Raw genomic sequence first — 25,886 nt, 5'->3', positions numbered from 1 at the left:
AAAGAGCATCAAGTCCAATATTAACCTGGCACTGCCAAGCACACCACGTATCCAAGTGCCACTACTACATGCATTGGAACACCTCCAGGGATCGGACCCCACCACTCCCCTGGGCAGCACTTGACAACTCTTCCAGGGAAGAATTTTTTTCTTAATATCCAGTCTAAACCTTCCCTGGTATAAATTGAGGCCATTTCCTCTTGCACTGTAGGTTGTTACTTGGGAAATAGCCACCAGAAAACCCCAGGGAGACAACTAAAGCCTTTCCCAGCCCAGATCCAATACATGGAGCTGAGCTAATGTGCAAAATGCTGATTCTTACAGTTAATAATATCCGTACACACTTCACTGTAGTATGCTTACATACTTTACTGTATTGAGATTCCTCCTGGCTCAGGAGAATTTCTCCTTGGCCTTTCATCTCAGAGGATAATGCTGAGAGCTTGGGATAGGACCAGAACCAGAGTTTGATACTGCTGTAGATGAACATCTTCACTCCTCACCAGCTGAAAGCTGGTGGAATATTTACATTGATATTTACCTTATATATTACACAGATACCATATATATCATACAGATGGAATACTGTTGGCGTATTTACACTCCTGCTTGACACCCCTCCTCCCAGTCAACCAGATAGGAAATAATTTGGCAGATCCTCATCTGAACAAGTCTAGTTCTCAGGAAAAGCAGCATAAATTACTCAAGATGGGGTAAATCATGGCTTGCACATACACCCACGATACTAGGGAATAAGTAGAAGTGACAGCTCTTTGCTGCACCTGCTGCATTATGCACTTGGTATTTCAGTCACTCAGAGTGATGTTGATCCAGGTGCAGGTTTGGTTGTGTTTTGTGCTCTTTAAAACAGGGAAAAGGTTACCCAGGTTCCAGAGCCTTATTGTACAAGACCCCATAGTCTGCTTTAGAGACAGGAAGCTAAAGCGACAGAAGAAAGGAGGCAAGGACTGAGTCCCTATTTCACAATTTGATGCTGGCAGTGCTAGTAGGAAAAGACAAGCAATCCTCCCCCTGTGCCTTGCTCCTACTAAATCCATCTGAGAAGGAGGCAGTCCTAGAACGGGGGGAAGTGGTTTCTCACCAGACTGCTCTGTTTTGCACACCTCTGAGCACCTCAAGTCTCACAAAAACAGTCTGATGTGATTTGAAAGGACAAATGAGAACTGCCCTTGCAAGGGTTGGAACCTGGGCTCAGATGCTTGTGGAACCTCTTGATCTGTAATGGGAAGAAAAGGCCAATGAACCTGGAACCATGGGAAGTTGGAAACAGACCATGAGAGCCATGGACATTTTGGGACAGGGATTTTCTGGTCCTCCTCTGATATATCTCCCTGTAGTTCTCTCTGCAAATACCTGAAGACACTTGTGCCACTGGATCTCCCCATGGCAAACCCAGTGGTTCCTAGGGCATCAGTTTTGCTGCTTTCTCAGACCTGGATGCTGCCCTTTATCTCTCATGGCTCTCAGCATTCAAGATTTCCATTCTGGCTTGCAGAGCTCTCAGCAATGACTGCCTGTGCCTCGTGTCTGTGCCTCATCCACAGCGGTGCTGGAGGTATCAGAGCAACACACCGTCAGCCTGAGAGGCTTATCATTATCAGCTTAGGAGATGTAGGTCAGCAGGGAATTTTAATCAGCAGAGACACTTTCACATCCAAAGAGACATAGATATTATCAATTCCCTTAAATGGGCACCAGAAGAGATGAGCTGCAGCTCTTGGGACTCTTCCTTTCTTCATCCTGTCTGAAATAAATTGTTCCATGAAATGCCGTGATGCTGTGCTGATCCCCAACTGTTAATGCCCTGGTTTTCAGCCACAGATGTGCTTAGAAAGTCACATTTCTCTGAAGGCTTTTCTTTTCCATGAGGAACGTGCTGTTTATTTATTTTACTGCTCTGGAAGGCACCCTTCATTATGGCCACCTGGAAAAGCTGTACCAGGACACAGCAGGCTGCTGGCATTTAAAAACGCCTGTCTGTCTTCTGGGTCAGTGCTTATTTCCACCAATAGTTTTGATGTGTTTTCCTCTCCTTCTCTCTGAGGGCATTTCTCACTTGCCTTGCTGTAGCATTCCATGCTGTGCAGCAGCAGCTAATGGGGACTTAGCGAGGTGTTAGCACGGATATGCGTGTTTCAGATGAAGGGATTAATACCTGGGGGCTTGTCTGGGACTCCTGCAGACAGCCGGTTTGAAACATGGCAAGGCTTATCCTTTGTCTTGCTTCTGTCAACATCTTCATTAAATTACAATTAAATTTTAAAAAATCACACTGTTGGCATGAAGAAAGATACAAACAATTGGTAACAGCACTTTTTCTCCCTTCTGTGGTTAGTTGAATTGCAGGCATTGCTCTTTGGGTGGCAGTTGGGACTGATTACTTCTGTAATCCCAGAAGGCAAAGAAAAAGTGAACCCGGGATATGTTTTGCTCTGTTATCTCTGGTCTTGCTGAAGAGCCCAAAGCATGTGTTTAACAGATGTGTTACTCTAGATGGTTAACTAAGTTTGAGCAGCACTGCAATTAACCATCTGCAACCATCCACGTGGTTCAAATGTCCCCTGGAAATAGTCATATCAAGGGTTGCCTTTATAAATTACAATAGGCACAAAAAGCAGACGTGCTCTGAAACCAGGTACATTGACCCTCATTAAGTTTTGTCCAGAGTCTGGAAATTATGAAAATATTTCCTTTAGAGAGGGAGGTGTTGTCAGAAAGGCTTTAAATACAGTTTAAAAAAATGCCATTAATCCTTCAGATTAGCTTTTCTGTCAGTCTGAAATAGGGCCAGTTAAATTCCAGCAAATTGAGCAGGCAGTGGTCCAGCCCTGTGGATACAGAGGGGATTAATGGGAAGGCTGGGGCAGAGCATAGGTTTTTCATGGGAGAGGGCTTTGGAAGGAGTCAACAGAACCTGCCACAATGCAATGCAAAGCTGTTGTCAGGCACTGCAAGAGCAGCCCAGAGGTTATATATATATATATATATATGCACAAACACACACACACAAATAAGAAGAATCTAGACCTGTTGGAGAGAGTCCAGAGGAGGCCATGCAGGTGGTCAGAGGGCTGGAGCACTTCTGCTGTGGAGACAGGCTGAGAGAATTGGAGTTGTTCATCCTGGAGAGGAGAAGGGATGGCTTTGGGGATCCCTTAGAGCCCCTTTCAGTGCATAAGGGGGCTACAAGAGAGCTGGAGAGGGACATCTGAAAAGGACATGGAGAGATAGGACAAGGGGGAATGGCTTCAAACTGATGGAGGGCAGGATTAGATTAGATTTTGGTCAGACAGTTTTCCCTTGTGAGGGTGGTGAGGTACTGGCATGGGTTGTCCAGAGAAGTTGTGAAAGTGTTCAAGGCCAGGTTGGATGGGACTTTGAGCAATCTGATCTTGTTGAAGGTGTCTCTGCCCATGGCAGGGGAGTTGGAACTAGACGGTCTTGAAGGTTTTTTCCAATTCAAACTACTCTGTGATTCTATGACTCTATGAATTGACAATACACACACACACACACACACACACACACACACACACACACACACACACACACATGCACAACTGATGCAGAAGAGATGAAGGCATCAGGTTGCTGGAAGCTGCTACCTCCTGAGACCTTCCATCTACCCAGGGAAGTTCATACCAAGCTCATGCTCCATAGTAATTAATAAGTTAATTCATTGATTTATGGATTTTCTGTAGCTCCTAATTATGGCTAGACATCTGGGTATCATGATAACAGAGAACAAAATTTCTGACAGGCGAGGTGAGAGCTGGAGGAAGGTTTAATACCAACACTGTGTGGCCTGTGCTGTGGCTCTGTAACCAAGTTAATGTCTATCCAGCAGACATTTGGAAGCTCAGATATTTAGATAAGATTGTAAAACTGTCTATTTTCTTCAAGATGCCAGAGGCTGGGAAAGACCTATTGGGATCAAAGATGTTCTAGTGTAATTTCCTCTATGGGGTTTGTAAAACCTTTGTGCAATGAAAATGCAACTCCACTGTCATTTCCTGGCTTTATTTTAGGGAAAAATGCCAGTTATCTGATCTGTCAGGATCTGATTAATGCTCCAGTGAGATATTATGTGGTTATGGGAAATTTTGCAACATAGCATAGGCTAAGACATCATGCAGAACGTCAGCAATCCATGAGTCCATTGACGCACTTGGAAGTCTTGTTATCATTCACTGTGTGCAACAGGCTTGGCCAAAACCCATCATTCTTTGTCTGCCAGAAGATTTATAGTGGTATTTTTTGTTGTTGGTTTTTTTGTTTGTTTGGTTGGTTTTGGGTTTGTTTTGGTTTTTGTGTTTTTTGTTTGTTTTTTTTTTTTTTGCCACGCTTCATTTAAGCCATTTACTTTTTAAATATCAAAGAAAAGACCAGCTTCCTGAACTCTATGAGTGCTGTGTGGGTTTGCTGTTCCCCTGAGGTTTTCTGTCAAGGCCACCAATGAAATTGCAGTTCTCACTGAGTGTGCTGGTTTTGTCTGGGGTGGAGTTAACTTTCTTCCCAGCAGCTGTTATGGGGCTGTGTTTTGGATTTGTGCTGAACACAGAATTGATAATATGGAGATGTTTTTGTTACTACTGAGAAAGGCTTGCACACAGCCAAGGCATTTTTTGCTTTTCACACTGCCACGCTTGTGGGGAAGCTGGGGGTGCCTGGGAGGGTGGGAGGAGACACAGGCTGCACAGGTGACCCCAGCTGACCAAAGGGATATTTGTGACGGTCTGACATCATGCTCAGAGTATAAAGAGGGGAAAGAAGAAGGAAGGAAGGGACATTTGGAGTGAGGTTTGCCCAAGTCACCATTATCTGTTATGGGGTCCTGCTCTCCTGGAGATGACTGAGCACCTGCCTGCCCATGGGAAGACATCTCCTTCAGTAGATAGCTTTAACTTGTTCATTAAAAGTTTTGCCTGGCTAAGCTTCACGTAAAAAAAAAAAAAAAACTATGAACAGTAGCCATTTCTCAGACTGAATCATATTCTAAAAGGTTTGAAAATGTCCCCTGGAAGAAGAGTGAATTTGAAGCCTGTCAAATTCAACACTCAAGTTTTGATGCCTAAATAAATACCTGTATAAATATCTCATCTGATGTTATGAGACATTTTCCTGCCAGCTCTAATATTGACTATCTAAACCTGCAACATCATATATTCCACTAATGCCAGTGCAAGAGACAGCGGATTTCACAGGCTACAAAATCTGTTTCAAATAAAATCAAATAAATCTAGCCTTTTTTGGAAAGTGGACTCGTTTGAACTTGACTCTGCAGGACTTGGGGATAACCTGTTGGTGTTCTGATGCAAACCAGATAATCTGAAGAAAAAGGGCTTCCAAATGCTTGACTGCATCTTGCAAACAACAGGATAATCCTTCCCAGAAATTCCCACCAAACCATGGGCTATCAGATACTTCCTGTGCTGCAGAGTCAAGAAAGTGAGCTCAGGTTGGGTTGACATCATGCAAACTCAATGTCGTGGAAAGGACAAAGTGGAGAGGAACTTCTAAAGAATGAAAGGGTGAAGGTTTACCAATGCCAGACCATGAGGCTGGACTGAAACTACATCTTGTCAGTCAGGCTTTATGTAACTTTTGTGGTTAAGTCACAATTCTGGCATGTAAAGTCAAATGGTGACGCTGTCTCCTGAATACCTACAAACTGTCATCCTACTGAAAAGTGATATTGATGAGAAAATTAGTGTCACATAGTCACTGTGTCTGCATCATATAAAAAGAAATTAATTGCTATTTTGACATAAAATAGTAGATGAGGACTCTCCTTTTTTAGTGTTTACTAATGGAGCCTCTGGGATATGATTTTTTACTTTCCCAGCGCTGTTCAATAACTCTACCATATTACCGGAAGAGAGAGAAAAATCATTGTTCAGATAACTTGCAAATTGGTCTGGACCTTTGATTAAATGGAAATATTTGAAAAGCACTGAGTAAAGCAGATGTGTTTGTAAACATCTGGGAAGAAAAAATTATACCACACTTCCAAGGCAGATGTTTGCACTAAGGAGAGTAGAGAAGGGCTTAAAAACAGGGGTTCTGCAACTGTGTTCATGCAAGCTGTGGAATTAAAGTGTTGAAAAAATCAAATAGGTGATAAAGGATGCCATGCCTCCTATATTCAGCACTAAGGAGTGAGGTTTACTAATTGATACGTTTTTTAATTTAGCCAAAAAAAAAAAAAAAAAAGAAAATTAAAAATGAATGTTTAAAGAGCATTGCAAGGATGGAATCCTGAAAGCATGCTCTATGGCAAGAGCCTTAACAAGCTGTTTATTTATTTTTCCCAGAGAATGACTAGGACATGAGCCAATTATGGTGTGCAAATGTCTACAGGGAGGTGATATTTATTGTGCTTCCCGTTTTGTTTTCTTTTTTCCCAGGCAAAGGCAGAGTGAGAGGCAGTTGCAGGAAGCTGAAACTAGACACCCTAGATGTTAAATGGATATTTTTAATGTTGAGGGTAATTAGCTCTTGGAATAATAGACATAGAAATCCAGTAGATCCACCAAGGGTTGTAATTTTTAATTAGGGCTCAGAGGACATGAAGAAAGCCTAATGTGACTGTTTCTGTACTGCTCTCCCTCAATTTTCTCTATAATCAGTTGAGATGTGAGACTTTTCTTCAGGGAGAGCAGAACATGAATCAAGCCTTTTCCCTGTCTGTCTCTGTTGACAGCAGAGATTTTCCAGAGAAATCAACTTTATTGAGTGGCACTCTCTGGTATAATTCAATACAAAACACATTTTGTATCCAGGATGCTGGAAGAGCTCAGAGCAGCAGCAGCTCCTGGCAGGCTGCTTGGCCAGGCTGATGAGAGAGGTCAGACTGAGAGATTAGAGCACCCTCTCCTGCTCTAAAAATTAAAAGCAAAACGATACAGCTGTGGCTTAACTTTCCCATAGGAAATGTTGTGTCACTTTCACACTTCAGTGAACACTGAAGAGTGCTGGGAATTAATCTGATGGTATGCAAATAACACAGCATTGCAAAGAAATCTTTGCTTTCTAGTGTGGTTATGGCAGCAATGATAAACTGTAGATATAAGGGGAAAAAAGCAAGGTTTGGAGATATAGGCAGGGTTTTAAACACCAATGTTTATTTCAGCCAGATGGGCTATGTAAATAGTAGGGGTTTTTTTGCCTCAGCTGCTTGATTTACCTTGTTTGTTTATTAGTGAAACCAATCAGGCAGTGCCAGGACCTGAGTTTGTTTTGCAGAAGTAGGAGTGTTGTCCCTAGTCTTGGATACCTTGAGCATGGGAGAGATGTGCTGCAACCATTTGGGATAATCAGCTTTTCCTGGGAAGGCTGGATTACTGTCACAGTCATTACCTAATGGAAGGAGGGTTATTACATCTGCAAACAGAAGGAGAAGAAAATGGAGACAGTGATTAAGTTCTCAACCCACTTTGCTATGGAAAAGTATGAAGTGTTAAGGGCAGAGTAATTATGCTAATGAATAGACTGCCAAGATTATTTTTTTATCTTTCATTGCTGAGATTTGAATGCTATAAACAAACATCCTCTAGAAGTGAGTCACTGGAGTTTTGCAACTTCCCCTGGAGACTGTGAGTCTGCTGACCTGAAGTGGACTTGAACTGTGCAGCCCCATTGCTGACATAGAAAGATAACACTGAGCATATGACATATGGATAGAGATATAGGTACATCTGTATGTGGATAAATCAAACTTATAAATTCAAATTTAAAAAAAAAAAATACTCCCAAATGAAAAATCTTTATATAATGTTATTTTTTGAGTAAAATCTGGTGTCAAAACCTGATGCACTGGTAGCATACAAAGCAGTGATCTCAGTTCAGGCTTGACATTAAAGTGTGTCTTAGGCACTTTCCAAATATGAAGCTATTTTATAATCCCTGATAACTATCTTGAGCTGCAACAGCCTTCAGTGAAGCACATGGCACAGGAACCTCCCTGGATCTGCAATGTGCAAGGAAATGAATGAATGGCAGCAAATGAATGAAATTAACAGAGGGAGCTGCTCTCCCCACTGCATCTGAAAGACTCTGTGGCTTCCCTCAATCATTAGTCCTGAGGAGCTGCTCCTGAACTCATGCCAGTGAGATGTGTATAATTTATATGATGTAGTGTATAATTTATATGATGTAGTTGAGTTACAAATTATTCCCTCTAGACCAATGCTGGGCCTCTGACCACAGCTAAATTATTGCAAGGGGCTTCCTAGCTAGGACAGGCATGGAGACATTTGAGGTTTTTCCAGGATGATAATTGTATTGCCAGGTCCAGGGGGAAGGTGCCTGGGAATGGTTTATTGGAAGGCTCATCTCTAGGGAGGTATATACAGGACCCAGAGAAATAACCAAGAATGATTAAATAATGGAATAGTTTGTATTGGAAGAAACCTTTAAAGGTCATCTAGTCCAACCCCCAAGAAGACTTTGATGCTAGTGTAAAAGCTCTGTATGTCATGATTGGTACAAAAAAATCATGATACAGAGCTTTTACAGTTTTTACACAAAAAAATCCCCGAAAAACAATAGGGAAAAGGGGAACATGGCACATCAGCAGAATGGTGAAGCCAAAACTCAAATATTCTGCATACCCCAAACCTAAATAGCTCAAGAAAAGGAGCCATCTCTGCTGTGGTGCAGAGAGATTTAAAGAGCTGCTCTGCAGGGGCCAATCCCAGGAGCTAAATCCCACTAATCCAAGGGCAGAACTTTAAGATGCCATCCCTACAGCTACTGGGTTAGACTGGAATACAATCTGAACTGAGACAGTTCAGTGTGAGGCAGACTTAGACCTCAGCAAGAGCCTCAAGGAACTGAAGGCTTTGGAGGTTATTGCCCAAGCTGTGAAACCCTCAGGAGAGGAATGGCCCTCACCAAAAGGGACACAGGAAGCTTTTGACAAGGCACAGAGAATCCCAGAGCACCCACCCAGCTGGAATGGCCTGTGCACACAGGAATTTGAAGGAGGTGGGCACCAAAGCAGGGGGAGCTGCCCGTGCATTGCCTATCCTGATGGTGGTGCCCACATCCAAGGACAACCACTGACTCTGGAGAGAGGCTGCTCTGCTGCGGGTGGCTCCAGCAGGCAGAGGAGCTGCGGGTGCATTTACAGCACACGCTGCACTGTGGTGCTGAGTGTCCCGGTGCCTGAGCATCCAGGATAAAATCACTTTTCCAGTAATGAACAGGTAAGCTGGAATAAGGGGCCTGCTATTTTTAGAGTACAAACTTGCTGGGATCAGCAAAGTTTTCTAAGCCGTGGGGTGACACTGAAGACGGAGGGGAGCCTGCTATGGCTTTGGTGTTTCTGTGCTTGGCTGTGAAGGGCAAAATTGCTATTCAAAAAAGCCCCAAACAACCCTATGGCTTCTAGTATTTAACCAAGAATATTTGAAGCCAAGAGTGTACACAAAGTTTTTGACCTGACAGTTATTTAGCAGTTCTTTATCTAAATTCCTTTATCTATTATTCCCCTCATTTTATGATTATTTATTTATCCACCTTTCAATCTGCCAGATTTAAAAGACTCTGAGTTGCCCTTGAAAAATTTTTCAAGACAGTTTTAAAATTGTATACACATACATATGTATCCCTAAGTATATTAATATGTGTGTCTATATATTTGTGTGTGAGTTTTTGTCTTTGTATGGGCTCTGATTCATATTCACAACCCACTGAGGATTTTTGAGGGAAGCTGTTGGCCTAGCTTATTTCAGCTTTTAATTTTTTTGTATGGGTGTTTGTCTCCATGACTTTGAAACTGTCTTTTTTAGGAACCAGAAGCAGGGTGTATCCATAGGTTGTATTTACTGCTGCAAATAAAGCAGACTCATTCTTCACTGCCTGGTTTCAGAGTATATTGTAAAGCATATAAAAATGTTTATGTAAGTGCACATTTAAGGGTTATGGCACGTCTGACACTGGTTGGACACTTTTCTGCATGGTGAGGTGGCTGGTGTGGTGCAAGTCCACGTGTCTGTTTGTGGGTTTGGCTCCTCAAAGACTTGTGCCTTGAGAGTTGTTGTGAAGCTTGGGCTGACTCAGCTGTACCTACATGCACAGTACAAACACTTATGGTGAAAGGCAATGTAATCTGCTTTCCTTCCAGCATCTGGTAACGCTCTGCCTGGCTTCTTGAAGAACTTGGTGCAGATCACCTATGAAACAATGCCATTTCTCCTGTGGGGTCCTAACAGCTCCTCCTGGGTGTTGTCAAGGCACATCAGAGTGCATCGCTTCAACGCTGGAAATACATTCAAGACATTCTTCCAGGATCTCTTGTGGCTGCTGTTTGGAATAATCCTACTTTGTTCCCCAGCACATTGCTCTATCTTTAAAATTGGACTGCTTGGACCCTGGAACTGTGACCCCTTCTTTTCCAAAGCCTTTCCCCATGTGGCTGCCAGGTTAGCTGTGGGACGAATAAGCAGAGACCCTTCACTAGATCTTGGCCACCGACTGGATTATGTGATCCTGCAAGAAGAATGTGAGACACCAAGAGCTCTGGTTAGATTTATTGACTTCAGAAAGCTTTCCTCAGCTTTTATAGGCCCTCTAAACCCTGGCTTCTGTGAGGTGGCTGCACATTTAGGGAAAAACTGGAATAAAGCTATCTTCTCATGGATGTGCATCAATTATAAGCTGGATTCCACCATCCGCTATAGTGCATTTGCAAGAACTCTGCCCTCTCCAACCCAAATTTTGCTTACAATAATGAAATATTTTAAGTGGGCTCATGTTGGCATCATTGCATCCAGTGATGATATTTGGATGTACACAGCCAAGGAGTCAGCAACTGCACTCAGGAATCATGGGCTACCTGTAGGCATTGTTACATCGGTGCATAAGGGAGAAAAAGGCATTGAAGACACCTGGAACAAGATTAAAGAAGTTAATAACATTAAAAGTAAGTGTTTTGAGTCTCATTCCTTTTTATAATTTTTTTTTTTTTCCCAGGGTAGGACGTCATTGTTACCCAATGGACATACTTTAGAGAATGAAAACTTAAAGTTATTTAAGTCAAGCAGAATTTTATCTCTGATACTAATGCAGACAGGGCTTCACGTAAAGGAGTGCTGGACATTTTGTGTGTGATAAATATAGACCAAAATAATCTACTACAACCTGAAAGTCTGGGTCCAGCTTGTCTGAAAAAAAATATTTTGTAGATGGTTTTCTGGGCTTGGCTTGTGTAAAGAGGATTTTATAGGAAGTTTTTGTATTAAAGGTGATTTGTATTGTGGAATATCAAAAATCAATATCAAAATCAAAAATCTTGCTTTGATGCTGTGTCCTGTATTTCAGATCTCCCCACCAGACATTGGCCCCATTACATTTTGCAAGAAAAGGCACCAACTTTGGGACAGTCAAGCATGAACCACGTTTAAACACAACCGAGTTGTGTCAACCTAAAATCTGTATATTTGGTGGCAGGCTGAGTGTATGGAGGTTGGACACTGCTTACAGATGTGTGGTGTCTGTCAGCTCAGGGCACAGAGAGGGAAAGCTTATGTCTTGGTCAATGACAACAATGACCACAACTGCCCATCATCTTCACCTGTGCCTCACTTCCATCAAAATTTCTCTCCATTCCCTCTTTACAGCTCCAGAATTGGTTAATACCCACAACCTTCCTTATTAGGTTGAACAAAATGGGCGTGACTCTCAGCTTCCTCAACACGTAACAACAGAATCTGACCTGATAGAGTAGTTCAGACAGCTCTTTTATTGGTGGGGGGAAGGCTATTTCATGTTGAAAACCCCAGGCAGATTGCTAACACTCTCCACTGTCCTTGTGTTCCAGTTATACTGCTGTGCATGCACTCTGTTCTCATCGGAGGGCAGGAACAGGCCGCCTTACTCAAAAAAGCTCAGGAAATGGGACTAGCAGATGGAAGATACATCTTTGTTCCCTATGACACTTTGCTGTACAGTCTTCCTTACCAAAACAACTCATTCAGTGTCTTTGATAATGACAGCAAGCTCCGGGAGGCTTATGATGCTGTGCTGACCATCACACTGGAGTCCGGAGAAAGGACTTTCTATGATGCATTCAGGGAAGCTCAAGAAAGTGGTGAAATAATCAGGGATTTGGAAGCCACACAGGTAAATATTCTTCCTCTTGGGCTTTTCTGGGACCTATCAATAGGAAACATAGCAATAATTGCAGAAAAAGTACAGGAAGAGTCAACCCAACCTGCACACTTTCATTTTGAGAAAAATACAGAGAAATTTGAATGTGTTCTGCACTCATCTGGAAAGGTCACTTTTCCCAGATGTCTGGCAATATAACTCACTTGGTTCAACTGTAGGACCATGATGGGAATTCAAGAAAAAGGGGCTGTGTCTGAGGCTCTCAGATTTGGGTTGCTATGTGCTAGCTGCAATGAGCTTGAATTAAAAAGGCATCTCTTAAGGTGGATGAAGTCCATGGAGTTTGTTATAAAATAAGACATCCATATGACTGAGGATTTGAGGAGATGAGAGAGACTAAAGAAATACTGGTTACTTCTAGAGGGAAATATTTAAGATCATTGCTGTTGCATTCTTCTTAGCACTATAGTCAAAGTTACTCTTTGTCAGCATGATTATTTAAAAGTCGCTGGTAGCCTATTAAAAACCAAATCAGTTTTTACCTTGAGAAGATTTAGAAGAATTGGAGGATCTCATGCTGGTGAAGAGATACAGGACTCAGCTGAGCTATTTTTCAAATCTCCCTATGACATTTCAAAAAAATTACAAGTACTTTTAAAGAATAATTTATCAGATCTGCACGAATCTACTTGAGAAGGAGATGAATCATGTCTTGAAAGCATTAATTTCTTTCCGTTCACTTTAATGAGAGCCCAGGTTAACTGTGTTGAGTGTCAAGTTCTTCATTTCAGATATCTACAGCTGATCAATTAATCCCATAAATGTCAGATTCTGTGGCTCCAAGAGCACACCTCATTTTTCTCACAGGTGTATGGCTATAAGCTCTCTCCAGCCACCAGTTGTGAATGATTATGTGATTGAAAAAGTCACCATTTGTGTAAAAGCTTCCTAAATCCAGTCTGGCATGGAAGGGGGCAATGCAAATAGAAAGGGCTCTGTTACCTCACAGAGCAAGTTAGCTGTGGCTCTGCTGTAGGATTTTTGCATCTTCAAGATAAATAATATTTTGACCAAGAATACCAATTCTTTGGGCACAACACTTTTCCTGTCTTGGTATGGAGCCTCTGACTTTGATCTTCTACTTGTAGAAGATATTAGTGTAATGTTTTCAGGCAGGATAAATTTGTGATAAATTTCAGTTGAACATCAGGCTCAGAATCTTGGCTTTTCCCATCATAATGCAATTTTGTGTGGTTTTAAAATATTTTGAAATTGAATTTTGTGAATCCACCATAAGAAAAGACAGATATTCAAAGTCATGCATATATTTGGTCTAGAATTCTTCAAACCCATTACTCTGTAAGCCTTAATGTTCTGTTGTCTCAGCATTTAAGTTCAAAACTTAGCCAGTGAGAAAATATTTTTGCCACCAAACTCGAACTGAAGGTTAGGAGCAGTTTATCCTCAACTTCTCCTGTATTTTTAGGTTTCTCCACTCTTTGGAACAATCTATGATGCCATTTACTTCATGGCAATGGCTATGGACAGTGCACAGAGGAAAGGAGTCAGAGCCTCAGGAGCCAACATAGCTGAGCACACAAAAAACTTCAGTTTCCCTGGATTTAGTCACCGAGTAGAGACAGACAGCCATGGGAAGGGGCTGAACAATTATGTGATACTGGACACAGATGGTCATGGGAACAAATTTTACCCAACCCACCTGCTGGACATGCCTTCAGGCTCTGTGCTGTCCCTAGGCCAGGCCATCCACTTTCCCAATGAAATTCCACCCAAACCAGACTCCAGCTGTTGGTTTGATCCAGATGTTCTCTGCACTGAAGGTAAGAAACAAAAAAAAAACCAAAAAAAAAAAAAAAAAAAACAAACCACCAACAAAAATAGAGTGAAATGGCATTGAGTTCATGCTTCTCATTTCTTTCATCTTTTCTCTAACTCCAAGTGGTTATCCCTTTAAATTAGAACTCCCCAGCCAGAAAAGTCTAAATTCAAGGATCTGATATAAAAATGCCCAGTCATCACGCTGTTCCCATCATAATGGGAGTCCTGTGCAGAGGTAACACCATCGATCCACAATATTCTCTTATTGCTTGTTAGATCATAGAATAATAGAATCATTATGGTTGGAAAAAACCTCTAGGATCATTGAATCCTTAACCTACCACTACCAAGCCCACCACTAGATATCACATCTACACAATTTTTTCAACAATTCCAGAGCCATTAATCCCGCTACTCTCCTGGGCCAATAAGGTTGTAACCACTGTTATGTGTTAAAAGGGTTTTCTGGGTCTAACACTCAACACCTGCCAATATTAATAGTAACCATTATATAACAGAGGCTCCACACAGCACTGTGTCTCTGTCCTTCTGAGGGACAGGACACTAAGAGGATTTGCCTTGAAGACAGCCTAAGAGAGCTGCACAAGCGCAGATGCTCTCAGCATCCTGCCTGTTAAACCCTGCTTCCTCATTCAGGTAGCAATGAGAAGGACCATCAGAGCTCATCTCCTTGAGAAAAAATGATAATAATTACTCAAAATAATTTGAGTTATTGTAAATAACAGACGTAGTAATCAAAGACCTGGGGGCAGAGATATCTATGATGCTTCCTAGGTTTGTCAGACTGAGCACTGGGTTTGCCTATTGTTTTTTGAATTGAGGCAACTATGGTGCAGTTTTAAAGCTCACAGGGAAGCCAAAATCTCAGGGTAGGGTATTTAACATCCTCTTGACATATTTACTTATAATACTAAGGATTTACGCCTATGTCTTAAACAGATGAAATTAACCACATCATGGAATATTTCATTCAGTAGCTGAGAAAGCCATTCTCCTTGGCTTAGCCATAACTGAGCTGACACATAAATCAGTGTCACTCTATGAAAACTAGAGATGTACTGATCTTACAGCAACTGGCAAGCAATACAAGCAATAGAAGAGATAAGTATAATGCTATCGTATATCTAATTTTGCAGTGCCCCTAGGAAAAATGTAGCAATTTAGCATCTCATTGCAGTCTATAGAAAAATCACACTGATTTTTAGAGAGATCGATTTTATGTTCATACCTTTACAAAAGCATAAAGCTCTAGGCATCTGTCAATTAAACAGTAATTTATTATGATTGTTAGAATTTCAGAGGCTGAACTTTATGGCTAGAATTAAATACAAGCCGCACTCTAGCTTTTGTAGGAAGTTAGACCTGAAGGTATGTTGGATGTGAAGTTGTCAGGCTGCTGTGCTTCCTAACTCCAGGTTCACCAGGAGAGGGCTGAGCTGGTGTTCCCAGGACACGGACACACACACACACTGCAGGCACAGCCAGAGTAACACTGGCAGAGTAACACATACAGGAGAGTTATTTGTTTACAGGCACCACTACCCACAGCCAGCACTGTGGGGACATGGACATCAAAAATGGCCTGGTGCTGCTCTTATGCACCTCATAATTAGACTCCAAGCTTGATACCAGATCTCACAGCCTCAATCCCTTCAGACTTACAGATGCATATCTGGGAGATGGTCCAAACCTAAATTCCCTCATAGCCACCCCTCAAACCCTTCAGTCTCTGCAGGACCTGACTCCAGGACTTACCTTCCTTGTTAGTTAGGTTGATGTTAAGTCTGTAAATATCATACAGAGTCAGAGAGCACAGATGCCTAGGAAAAAATGATGGAGTTAAGAAGGTGGGAATGACTGCACTGATCAAGTGAAGGGTTTGCCTGGAAAAAATGCACAACGTGATTATGTGTGACCAGCATCCCCATCCTCTCACATAATTGAGTATTCCCGACCCATTCTATCTCTCCCTTCACCCATATGTGCCCTTTCCCCTAAAGATCCTGGAAGAAGTTTTATGTGCTCCCACAGTTCCCTTAAAGCATCCTCTAATGACTTTACCTCAATCCCATAAATTCCCTCAAGCATGCTGTAAGTTTGCTCTTTCCCATAAGCTCATAATTAGCTTACTTTCACCTCTGGTTAGCTGTGAAATATAGTATGGCTTGGGAGGGACCTTTCAAGGCCATCCATCTATTCCAATCCCACCCTAGACCTGGTTGCTCAAAGTCCCATGAGGCCTGATTTTGTACACTGCCAGGGATGGGGCAGCCACAGCTTTCATGAGAAACCTCTTCCTGTGTTTGTGTGACAACCATCAGGGCCTGGGGCTCTAGACTGAAGCAGTGAAATTTCAGCTAATATGTTCTGACTTTTCCTGAAACAAATGCCAATTTTTCAAAATGCCTTCAGCTTTCACTGGAAAGCTCTAGGTCTCGGTGCTTGCAGATAGGTGCCAGTGTAACACAGAGTCGTGAATCTTTCATTAACCTGAATTTCTCCATGTTTGTTTGTGTTTATAGTTCTCTGGATGCAAACAGAATAAATATAAAAATTAGAAAAGAGAAGAGACAGACATAGCAAATAGTTCTCACTGGAATTTAGCTTATGCAGTCATATCAGCTTCCCTTAGCTCTCTAGCAAACACACTCATCAGCAAAGAATCTGTCTCTAGTACTTTCTGCTGATGGATGTGTCAAGGAGAACATCAACTTTCTGCTGCTCCTCCTCTTCTTCTCTTTTCAGCATTAGAAATCTGCAGCAGAGAATGAAAAAGCCCAGATGGGCCAGTGATTCACCCTGGCTGTTGGTTTGATACCACAAGATAAGGATTTTTCTGCATTTCAATTTCTCGAGAGAAAAGGGCCAAATGTTAAAAAGTTCTGAACTTTGCAGAAGCGTCCTCTAAAACTTAATACTTTACTGTTAGTCTATTTATTTACTTGAAGAAAAACTATTTTTCCAGTGGTCCACAGCTCTAAGTCTGGTTTAGAAAAAAAAAAAGTGCATGGAAATAAATAATTAGCATAGCTGAAGTCTTATGTTCACCAAGTTAGTAAGTATTTGTGTATTCATAAACAAACATTGCATTAAAATTGTCTTCCGGCATTCTCCTGGTTGTATATTTGACTTTGTAATCCAATATCCTGATATTGATGTTTTTAATATTATTGCCTAAATCAAAATGATTCGCTAATTCACTGATTCTTTTCCCATCTTTGCACAGGAATTGAACCTACAGTCATTTTGTTGGGAGTAATGCTGTTATTTGTCCTGGTGTTGTGTGCTGTGGGCCTGGCTTCTCTCATCAGGTGAGAATTGTAACATTTATTTGAGTTGGTGACACTTTTAGCTTCTGTGTGCTTTAGCCAGCAGTTTAGATTATGCACACACAGAAGGTCTGATTTTGCTCTTGGCTCTCCAGCCACATATCTCTTCACATTTGTGGTGTGCTGGCCCTGGAAACATGCCAGGCATCCACCAAAGGCTTTCTAACTCTCCCTTCCTCAGCTGGACAGGGGACATAAAATACAACAAAAAGCTCATGGGTCAAGATGGGGTCAGGAGGGGATCATTCACCAATTGCCACAACAGCCAAAATAGACTTGATGTGGAGAAATTAAATTTATTACCAATTAAACTAGAGTAAGATAATGAGAAAAAAAATAAAATCTTAAAAAACACCTTCTTTCCATCTCTCTCTTCTTCCCAGGCTTAAGTTACTCCCAAATTCTCTACTTCCTCTCCACCAGTGGCACAGGGGTCAGGGAGTGGGGACTGCAGTCAGTTCATCCCACATTGCCTCTGCTGCTTCTTCCTCCTGAGGGGAAGGACTCCTCACACCCTTCCCCTGCTCCAGCAGTCTGTTGCTGGACATTTCTGAAGCATTAGGAAGGTGGTTATCACTTTAGAAGTGCAAAGGATGACATAAAAACCAAAGACAGGAATCTGTTATGAGAACATGAGGGTTGAAACCAAGTATTTTTCTTACTCCAGAACATTCTTGCCTGAATTTCTGTCTTTAATATAATCATGTTTCCTATGAAACATGTAAGGCTGACCCTTTGTATTTTATCCATGTACTAAAAAGAAAGAAAATACCTCTGAAGAGAATTTGAAGCAAATATTTAGGATGCATCGTTATTATCAAGTTGATTCACTAACTGTTTTGAACTGGGGTTCAGCTCCCTAGTCATTTCCATTATATATGTACTGGTCTGGGTATGAGATCTTAGGAGTAAAGGCAGTAGTGTTCTGGGGAAGGAATCATTTCCCATAATTACATGTCACATATGTGTCTCAACTCTATATCCAAGGTAGAAATGTGCCAGAATTGATTGGTTGGTCCAGGAGCTATGGATTGCACTTGGCAAGGTCACTGCAGCCCCTGGAGTAGTTTGTCTCTAATTATTGATGTCCACATTACCAAATTTAGAGAGAAAATAGACTGAAAATAGAAGGCATATTTACTGAGCAGCAAGGAGTTCAGCAGAGCAGAACTCCGAAATTTTTCTCTCCAACTTTGCCTCTCCAATAATTCTGAGACCTGTTTTGACTCCACTCCTGAGTCATCCCTCCAAACCCAGATATAAGGGCCACCCAGCAAGCAACACCCCAAACAGTTTCCCCTCGTTCAGCACACAGCTGCTTCTGATACAACTGCAGACACTGATGAGATTGCCTCCATCCACCCACTCTTTGAAAACTTGCTCTGTTCCCTAGCCACCAGCCTCTACAATTAAGTACATAAAAGACAATCTTTCTGCCTACTCTATTTGTAAGCTCTTCCACAAGTGGCAGGCTGTGCTTGGGAAGGCTTGGTCATGAGAAAAGATGTATGGCCATCTGCTAGGGAAGAAAAAGTCCAGCATGACTCAGACAATGATTTATATTAGGAAGGGGCATGTCTGGAACTAAATTTAAACCACAGCATGGTCTGAGTTGAAATGTGGAAGCTCTGGTCTTAGCTCTTTCAGGGGTCTGCAGCATGACCTTAAATGAGTCACTCTACTCTCACTGCTTAGCTTTTGGCAGAGGGATGTTTTCCTCCCTGCTTAGGGAGAGGGTGTGATTTATCCAGCAAGGTTTTTCAGATGGACTTGTGAAAGGTACATAAGTGATTATTTTTTTCATGGAGATGAGTTGGGTGGTTTGTGACAGTGTGTTTAGAGAAATATCATCCCAAGTAAAGCCTGTGGTTATGTGGCCAAGGCTTCCTTTCAGATTCAAGAAGCTGCCCTTGCTCTTCTAAAATGTCCAGAATGATACACTGAGAGGAAAAGTGAATTGTGGTGATTTGGGGTTGTTTTGTGTGGTGGTGTTCTTCTACAGTAACATCAACAAAAGAAATCCCTATTGTCTACCTCATCAGGGAAACACTTAGAAGAGTACAGATCAGTCATCTGCTGTAGTGTTAATAAAGTTCCTTAAGCAAAAGAAGGGACACTGAGGGCAATGGGGGAGCTTTCCCTTCCCTTCTCTGCTCCTGGTTGAGAGGTTTTGACTGTCTATACAGCTGCTTTGTGCTCAGTGTTACACCCTGATGTCCATTTAAGCAATGGGATCCAACTGATGAGGTGTGATGTCACATGTGCCATACTGCTCATCCCTTGAAGCTTTTCCCTCTGTATGAAACTGTGACCATTAGAAGGGCACGTCTTGCTCTGTATTTCAAAATGCACCATGTTACAATATAGACACTCAGATAGCATGTTTAGACAGTAACTTGTGTCCAGGCAACTCTTATAAATTAACTACGATTCAGCTTCAGGCCCTAAGAAAGGCTGATGTGTCTAAATGTGGTTTGCGTATGACCAGACCAGCTAGACTAATAAAACTTGCTTTTGTCTCCTAACAGAGAATGATCTGGGAAATGACAAATAAAAGTGAGCAAAACAAAATATGGCTTTAATACATATCTGATTAATATTTGTAAACAGATTAAATCCAGTTGTCTATTTGTAATGAGACCCTGTGAGATGATATCTTTTGTTGCTATCCACATTGAATTGGGTAATTCATGACTTGGGAATGAATTGCTTGCCAAGGCATGGTGATTTGTCCATTGCTTTCACCAATGCCCATCCCCACTCCTACACCATTTTAGACCTTAAAGATCATGTAGTTCCAACCACTCTGCCATGGGCAAGGACACTTTCAACTACACCAGGCTGCTCAGAGCCCCATTCAACCTGGCTTTGAACACTTCCATGGGTGGGGCTGGCTCAGCTTCTCTGGGCAACATGTGCCAGTACCTCCACACCTTCACGGAAAATAATTGCTTCCTAATATCTAATCTAAACCTGCACTCTTTCAGCTGGAAGCCATTCCCCCTTGTCCTGTCACTCCATGTCCCTGTCAAAAGTTCCTGTCCACCCCTCTTGTAGCCCCTCTCCTTAGGCACTGGAAGGTGCTCTAAGGAATCCCCAAAGCCTTCTTTTGAACACCTCCAGCTCTCTCAATTGTCTCCATAACAGAAGTGCTCCAGCCCCCAAATCATCTTCATGGCCTTCTCTGGACCTGCTCCAACAGGTCCATGACCTTTATAAGTCAGAGGCCCCAGAGCTGGATGCAGCACTGCAGCCAGGGTCCAGTAGTGCAGGGAAGCCAGAGGAGGTATAAACTGGCTGCCTACCTGGGTGTCAGATGCCCACTCAGTTGCGCTATCACTCCCTTTCCCACTGTGACAGGGCAGAGAATAAGCTGTAGAATGACCAGCAGGGTGAGACAAGGCAGTTTTATTACAGCAAAAATAAAGAAGCAAGGGGAGAGCTATGCATGCAAGAGCTGAAGAGGAAAAAGATCAGTCTCTACTTCTCTTAAGCAGCAATGTTTGGACACTTCTGGGAAGCAGGGCTTCAGCATGCATAACAGTTCCTTCAGAAGGCAAACACTGAAAACTCACAAATGCCCCCCTTCCTCTTCTCTCCCTTAGCTTATATATCTGAGCTGATGTCATGTGGTATGGAATATCCTTTTGGCTAATTTGGGTCTGCTGTCCTGGTTGTCTCCCTCCCCAGGATCTTGCTCATTCTCATCCCCTTTGATGAGGGGAAGGAATGTCAGGACACTGCTGCTCAGCTGTAGCACTGATCTGTTATCAACACCAGTGCTGTGAACGTTACCTCAGTCAGACCCAACACACTACCTAAAATTGATAACTGTGACTCTCCAACTCTTGCAGGCAGAGTATCTTGAACAACCAGCTTTTCAGGGGTCCGAACAAGATCATACTGACCTTGGATGACCTCATCTTCATCAACCCAGAGCTACATAGAAAGGTGAGTCCTTATCATAAAAGGAATCTGGTGGGACACTCTAGAACAGATTTGCTGAGTGATATTTTCATATTCATGAAGGTCTGGAAGGGTCATTTCACTTCTTCATGTCATTTTCCCCGGCACATTAGAAAATTTCCCATGTGCTGAGTGCTTTTAAGTCTCAGGTTAGATGTCAGAGCCTCTATGATGATGTAAAATCGTAGCCTTGGTAATGTTTCCTCTAGCTGCCAGGGCTTATTCTTTGTTCTTGAGGTTGGATGGTGTGCCATAGGGCATGTCCAAAAAGATAAACCATCTTGCCATCTAAAATAAAGTGTCTGCATTCAAATATACTGGGAACCCTTCCTGGTCCATTCTGGCTCATACCCAGAGCTGGTGATCTGCTGGGAGACACTCCCATGATTTTCTTACCTAGAAATCCATGCTGCAAGGCAGAGCTGGAGTGGAGGTTTACACCCAAAGGTGGTAACTGCCTAGCATCTGCTTTCCTTGCCTTCCAGAGGCTGACCTTGGACAGTCTGACTGATGCAAACAGCATAGCAGTCAAGAACAGAAGCCTGAAATCCGTAACCCGCTCCACTTCCTTGAAAAGCACAGTTGCTACCTATGAAACCTCCAATGTGGCTTTGTATGAGGTAGGTAGGGACCTCATGAAGCCTTCTCTCACTGCTTCTGTTCACTGGACTGCTCCAGGGGGAAAATTATTTGGCTACAGTATTGTAGGTCCCATGTCGCCCTGATTCTTAAGATTTTCTAAAGCCTTCTGAGTTTACATTCTGTTAGAAAACTTTCCCACGCAATTTCTATAAACAACATATTGTTTTGCATTCCTTCGTGGGGGTGGAGGAACTTGATGTACTAGTGGTTTGTCCAATGTCTTTGGAGAGGTGGCCCATTCACTCTCCAATCCATTGTCACCTTTGGAAAAGTATAAAAGCTGGAGTCAGAAAATAAACCTGCAAATAGCAGGTGGCTCGCGTTGTGCTTTCACGTGTCCTATAGCGACAGTCACAGGATGGAGATAGTTTGAACAAAGCCTAAGTATGACAATAAGTTACTCCCAAGCATGGACTTAGCAGTGTTTAAGGCAACTCTGTCCCAGCCCTCACCCTGACACCTGGAGTCATGCAGGATGGGAATATTCAACATACACATGTAACATTGCCAGTCTGGTCCTGTCAGAAAAGTCACTACCTGAGGCAGTGGCACCATAAAGAACCTTTCTTACAAGACGTCTTTATTTGGTGACATCTCTAATAAGGAACTTTCTTAAAGACAGGATCCAAACAGAGTAATGGAAACTCAAATTCCCCTTTGTGTCAATAGGACTGTATGGAGCTTAGCAGAGGCAATGGCCAAGAAAACTCACCCCATCCATCAGGTTTTTCCAGAAAATGCAGATTTTTGAAAAAATGGCATGGTAACTTTTCCTGAAGAGGGGCAAAATAAATTTGATCAATCATTAATGCCAGAGAAAAGCCTCTAGTCAGAGTTATTTTCCTTTTTAATCCATTTTTTACTGTTTATCAGACATTAAGAAACCTTCCAGGCATGAAATTGTGATCTAGGTGAAGGTCCTGCCTCACCCCTTACTTTGAGGGTTTGCGGTGGATATTCTTATTCAGGTTCAGTATATAAGTAATCTGTTGCCAAGAACCTTAAAAATCCCCAGCTACTTTCAAAATCAAGGATCTGAAATTCAGACCTGGATCCCAATGCTAACCGTTGCTCAGAGCTTTGTTCTGTCAGTCACCCACCTTTGTTGGGATTAGGGGACTGGAGCTTCTCTCTTAAGAGGAAAGGTTGAGGGATTTGGGCCTGTTCAGCCTCAAGAAGAGACAGAGCACCTCACTGATGTCTATAACTATCTGAAGGGAGCATGTCAAGAGGACAGAGCCAGGTTCTTCTCAGTGGACAAGAGGCAAAAGGCAGAAACTGGTGCACCTGAATAGAAAGCTCCACCTGAACATAAGGAAGAAACTAGCTGTGCAGGTGACCAAGCATTGAAACAGATATTCCAGGGAGGATGGGGAGTCTCCCTCACTGGACATATTGAAGAACTGCCTGGGCACAATCCTGTGACATGTGCTCTAGGATAATGTTTTCTTAAGCAGGGAAGTTGGACTAGATGGTCCATCACTGGTTTCTTCCAACCTTAACCATTCTCTGATTCTGTGATTGTGGACAGGGAGACCAGGTGTGGCTGAAAAAATTTGAGACAGGAGCAGTTCACAGTCTGAGGCAAAGCTCCACCAGCATCTTAAGGAAGGTAGGAAAAAGGGATGATGACATGTGGAGGGAAGGTTTCTCAGGGGATGTTTTTGGATGCAGGGTGTGTTTGTTGCCCTTGTCTCATGTCTATCCATTAAATCATGCATTGTGGTTGTCAATGAGTCTTGTCTGGTGAAATGTGTAGAGTGGGCCATGCATGACTGTGTCTGACAAATTTACCATAGATCCATATGACAGTCAGCAGCTTGTAAAACCCCACCCTGAACCTTCCACTTCCAAGCTGGTGCAGTGTCAAATGTATAAAAAATCCTTCAAGTGACCTTTCCTGCAAAGGCAAGGAAGGTTTGGGGAACTCATCCCTCCACAGCGTGAGGCACTGGTAGATATTTTCATGTATTATATGTTGACAGTTTGACACAGACACAGTTGTGCATTTCTCTGGAGTTTGCTTTGTGTTTCTACCTAAGATGCCTCTCAGATGCTTAATTTTGGTCTTCAATTTTATTGTTACAAATGACAAGAAAGCTGCTTGTTTTCTAAATTCAAGGGCATTAGTTGTTGACAGCTATTGCTGACATAGTGGCATTTTTATGCATGTAAAAGCAACAAATTTACCAGGGCATGTCTCTGAAGACACGATTGGTAGATGACTTTGGACTCCCTAGGTGTGGTATTGTTTCCAGTTCAGAGCAAGATCCACATGCTGAGCTCAATCTACCCCAGCAAAGCCCTTCTGGCCTAGTGAAAGATTCAATACAATTTGTCTAAACAAAACATAAACTTCTGTTTAGTTTGCTTTTTCTAGCTTGCTTTCTTTGTCTAATGGATAGACTAAGGAGAATAAAGCTTGAAAAGAGTGTTGAGCAGCCAAAAATAAGCACCAGAGAGGTTGTTTGTGTCCCCATCTTTCTGTGGAAGGCTGTTTGGGAGTACAAGTGTGAAAAGGGTACCAAGTGATACTAAGAAGCTACCAAGCAGATGTCTGGCTGATCTGGTCTCACTGTGGTTCACTGTCTTGTTTCAGATGAAAGATCTGCGTCATGAAAATGTGAATCTGTTCCTGGGCTTTTTCTCAGACTGCGGCATCTTTGCCATAGTGACGGAGTACTGCTCACGAGGCAGCCTGGAGGACTTGCTGAGAAATGAGGATATGAAATTGGACTGGATGTTCAAGTCCTCTCTTGTGATGGATCTAATTAAAGTAAATCCATTGCTCGTGCTGAGGCGTGATCTGAAGGGGGCTTTTATGATGACTAAGCTATTTCATTCAAAATGTTGTTTTTTTTATAATAACACAGGGAAAACAAATCTGGATGTAAAAGAAAACTGGATTGTATCAGTCTTTAAAGGAGACCTCTAATCCTTGTTTGTTTTTTTTTTCCATCTAAGAGAAGCACCATTTGGGGCAATAGAACTACAAGCACGCAGCAGAACAAGATGCTAAAACTACTTATAAGTCTGCAACGGATGAGCAAGAAAAAAGAATTTTGTGACAAATTCATTTATTCTTTGCAAAGGCCCTTTTTTGTCATAAATCAGAAGCACATCCACTGTAGAACAAAACAGTATCCATCCTCTGCCACAGGATGGCTGCACATATGGTCCCTTTAGCAGTGTTCACACTTCCAATCATGTCCCATGTTTTCATGTCTTAATGGTGAACTACTAATCTGGGACAGGTGGATTCCAGAGAGTAGACCACCAGAACCATTCTTGTAGTCTGTGATCCCCCTTCTGAACCTCCTTGAGGGAGATGGGTAGGGACACCTATTCCTTCATTACTTACTTTGACCTAACTCTTTGGTAATACTTTTGTCCACTTTCTTATCCTTGCCTAAAAGCAGCACTTCTGGGTGCCTTGAGATGTAGGGCTACAGAGGGAGGCATTTGACTCTTTCTAAAGTTGTCAGACCTTTACTACTTCAGAGTCCAGACAAACCTATTTCATTTGCCTAATCAGTTTCTAAACTTCTCTCCAAGTTTGTTGTTTCGATCATTACTGCATTTGACATAGAGTCAATGCTGCATTTGAAGCCATCTGAGGTGATGAATTGGCTTGGTGTCTCTGAATGTTGATGGATAAGATAATTCTTAAGGAACAACCTGGATATTCTTTTGTATTTCATAGGGAATCAGATATTTGCATCACCGAGATTTTGCCCATGGACGTCTCAAATCTCGTAACTGTGTTGTGGATGGCCGGTTTGTCCTGAAGATCACTGACTATGGTTATAATGAGATCTTAGAGGCACAGAAATGCCCCTATATTCAGCCATCCCCAGAAGGTAGGTGTGATGAGGAAATATTTTTTTTAATATTTGTCCATTGATTTAAGAGATGTTTGTCCTAATACAATTTCAGGCCATTGGCCACACAAGG

At 42.2% G+C, this 25,886-nt stretch overlaps 1 protein-coding gene across 1 annotated transcript in view; it reads left to right on the top strand.

The window, feature by feature from the left end:
• Positions 1-10,173: 10,173 nt before the first annotated feature.
• Positions 10,174-25,886, top strand: part of GUCY2F (guanylate cyclase 2F, retinal) — a 34,782-nt gene continuing 19,069 nt past the window's right edge. The window contains exons 1-9 of the mRNA XM_021533990.2: positions 10,174-10,948; positions 11,846-12,147; positions 13,622-13,976; positions 17,222-17,306; positions 21,179-21,275; positions 21,776-21,910; positions 23,464-23,544; positions 24,532-24,708; positions 25,636-25,792. Coding sequence (XP_021389665.2) covers positions 10,210-10,948; positions 11,846-12,147; positions 13,622-13,976; positions 17,222-17,306; positions 21,179-21,275; positions 21,776-21,910; positions 23,464-23,544; positions 24,532-24,708; positions 25,636-25,792 — 2,128 coding nt within the window. The 5' untranslated portion in view covers positions 10,174-10,209. The remainder of the gene's footprint in view (positions 10,949-11,845; positions 12,148-13,621; positions 13,977-17,221; positions 17,307-21,178; positions 21,276-21,775; positions 21,911-23,463; positions 23,545-24,531; positions 24,709-25,635; positions 25,793-25,886) is intronic.

The sequence above is a fragment of the Lonchura striata genome, chromosome 2, assembly GCF_046129695.1.
Source record: "Lonchura striata isolate bLonStr1 chromosome 2, bLonStr1.mat, whole genome shotgun sequence".
Taxonomy (NCBI): Eukaryota; Metazoa; Chordata; class Aves; order Passeriformes; family Estrildidae; genus Lonchura; species Lonchura striata.
The sequence above is the reverse complement of the archived record's forward strand: the minus strand, read 5'-3'. Positions and strand labels throughout refer to the sequence as shown.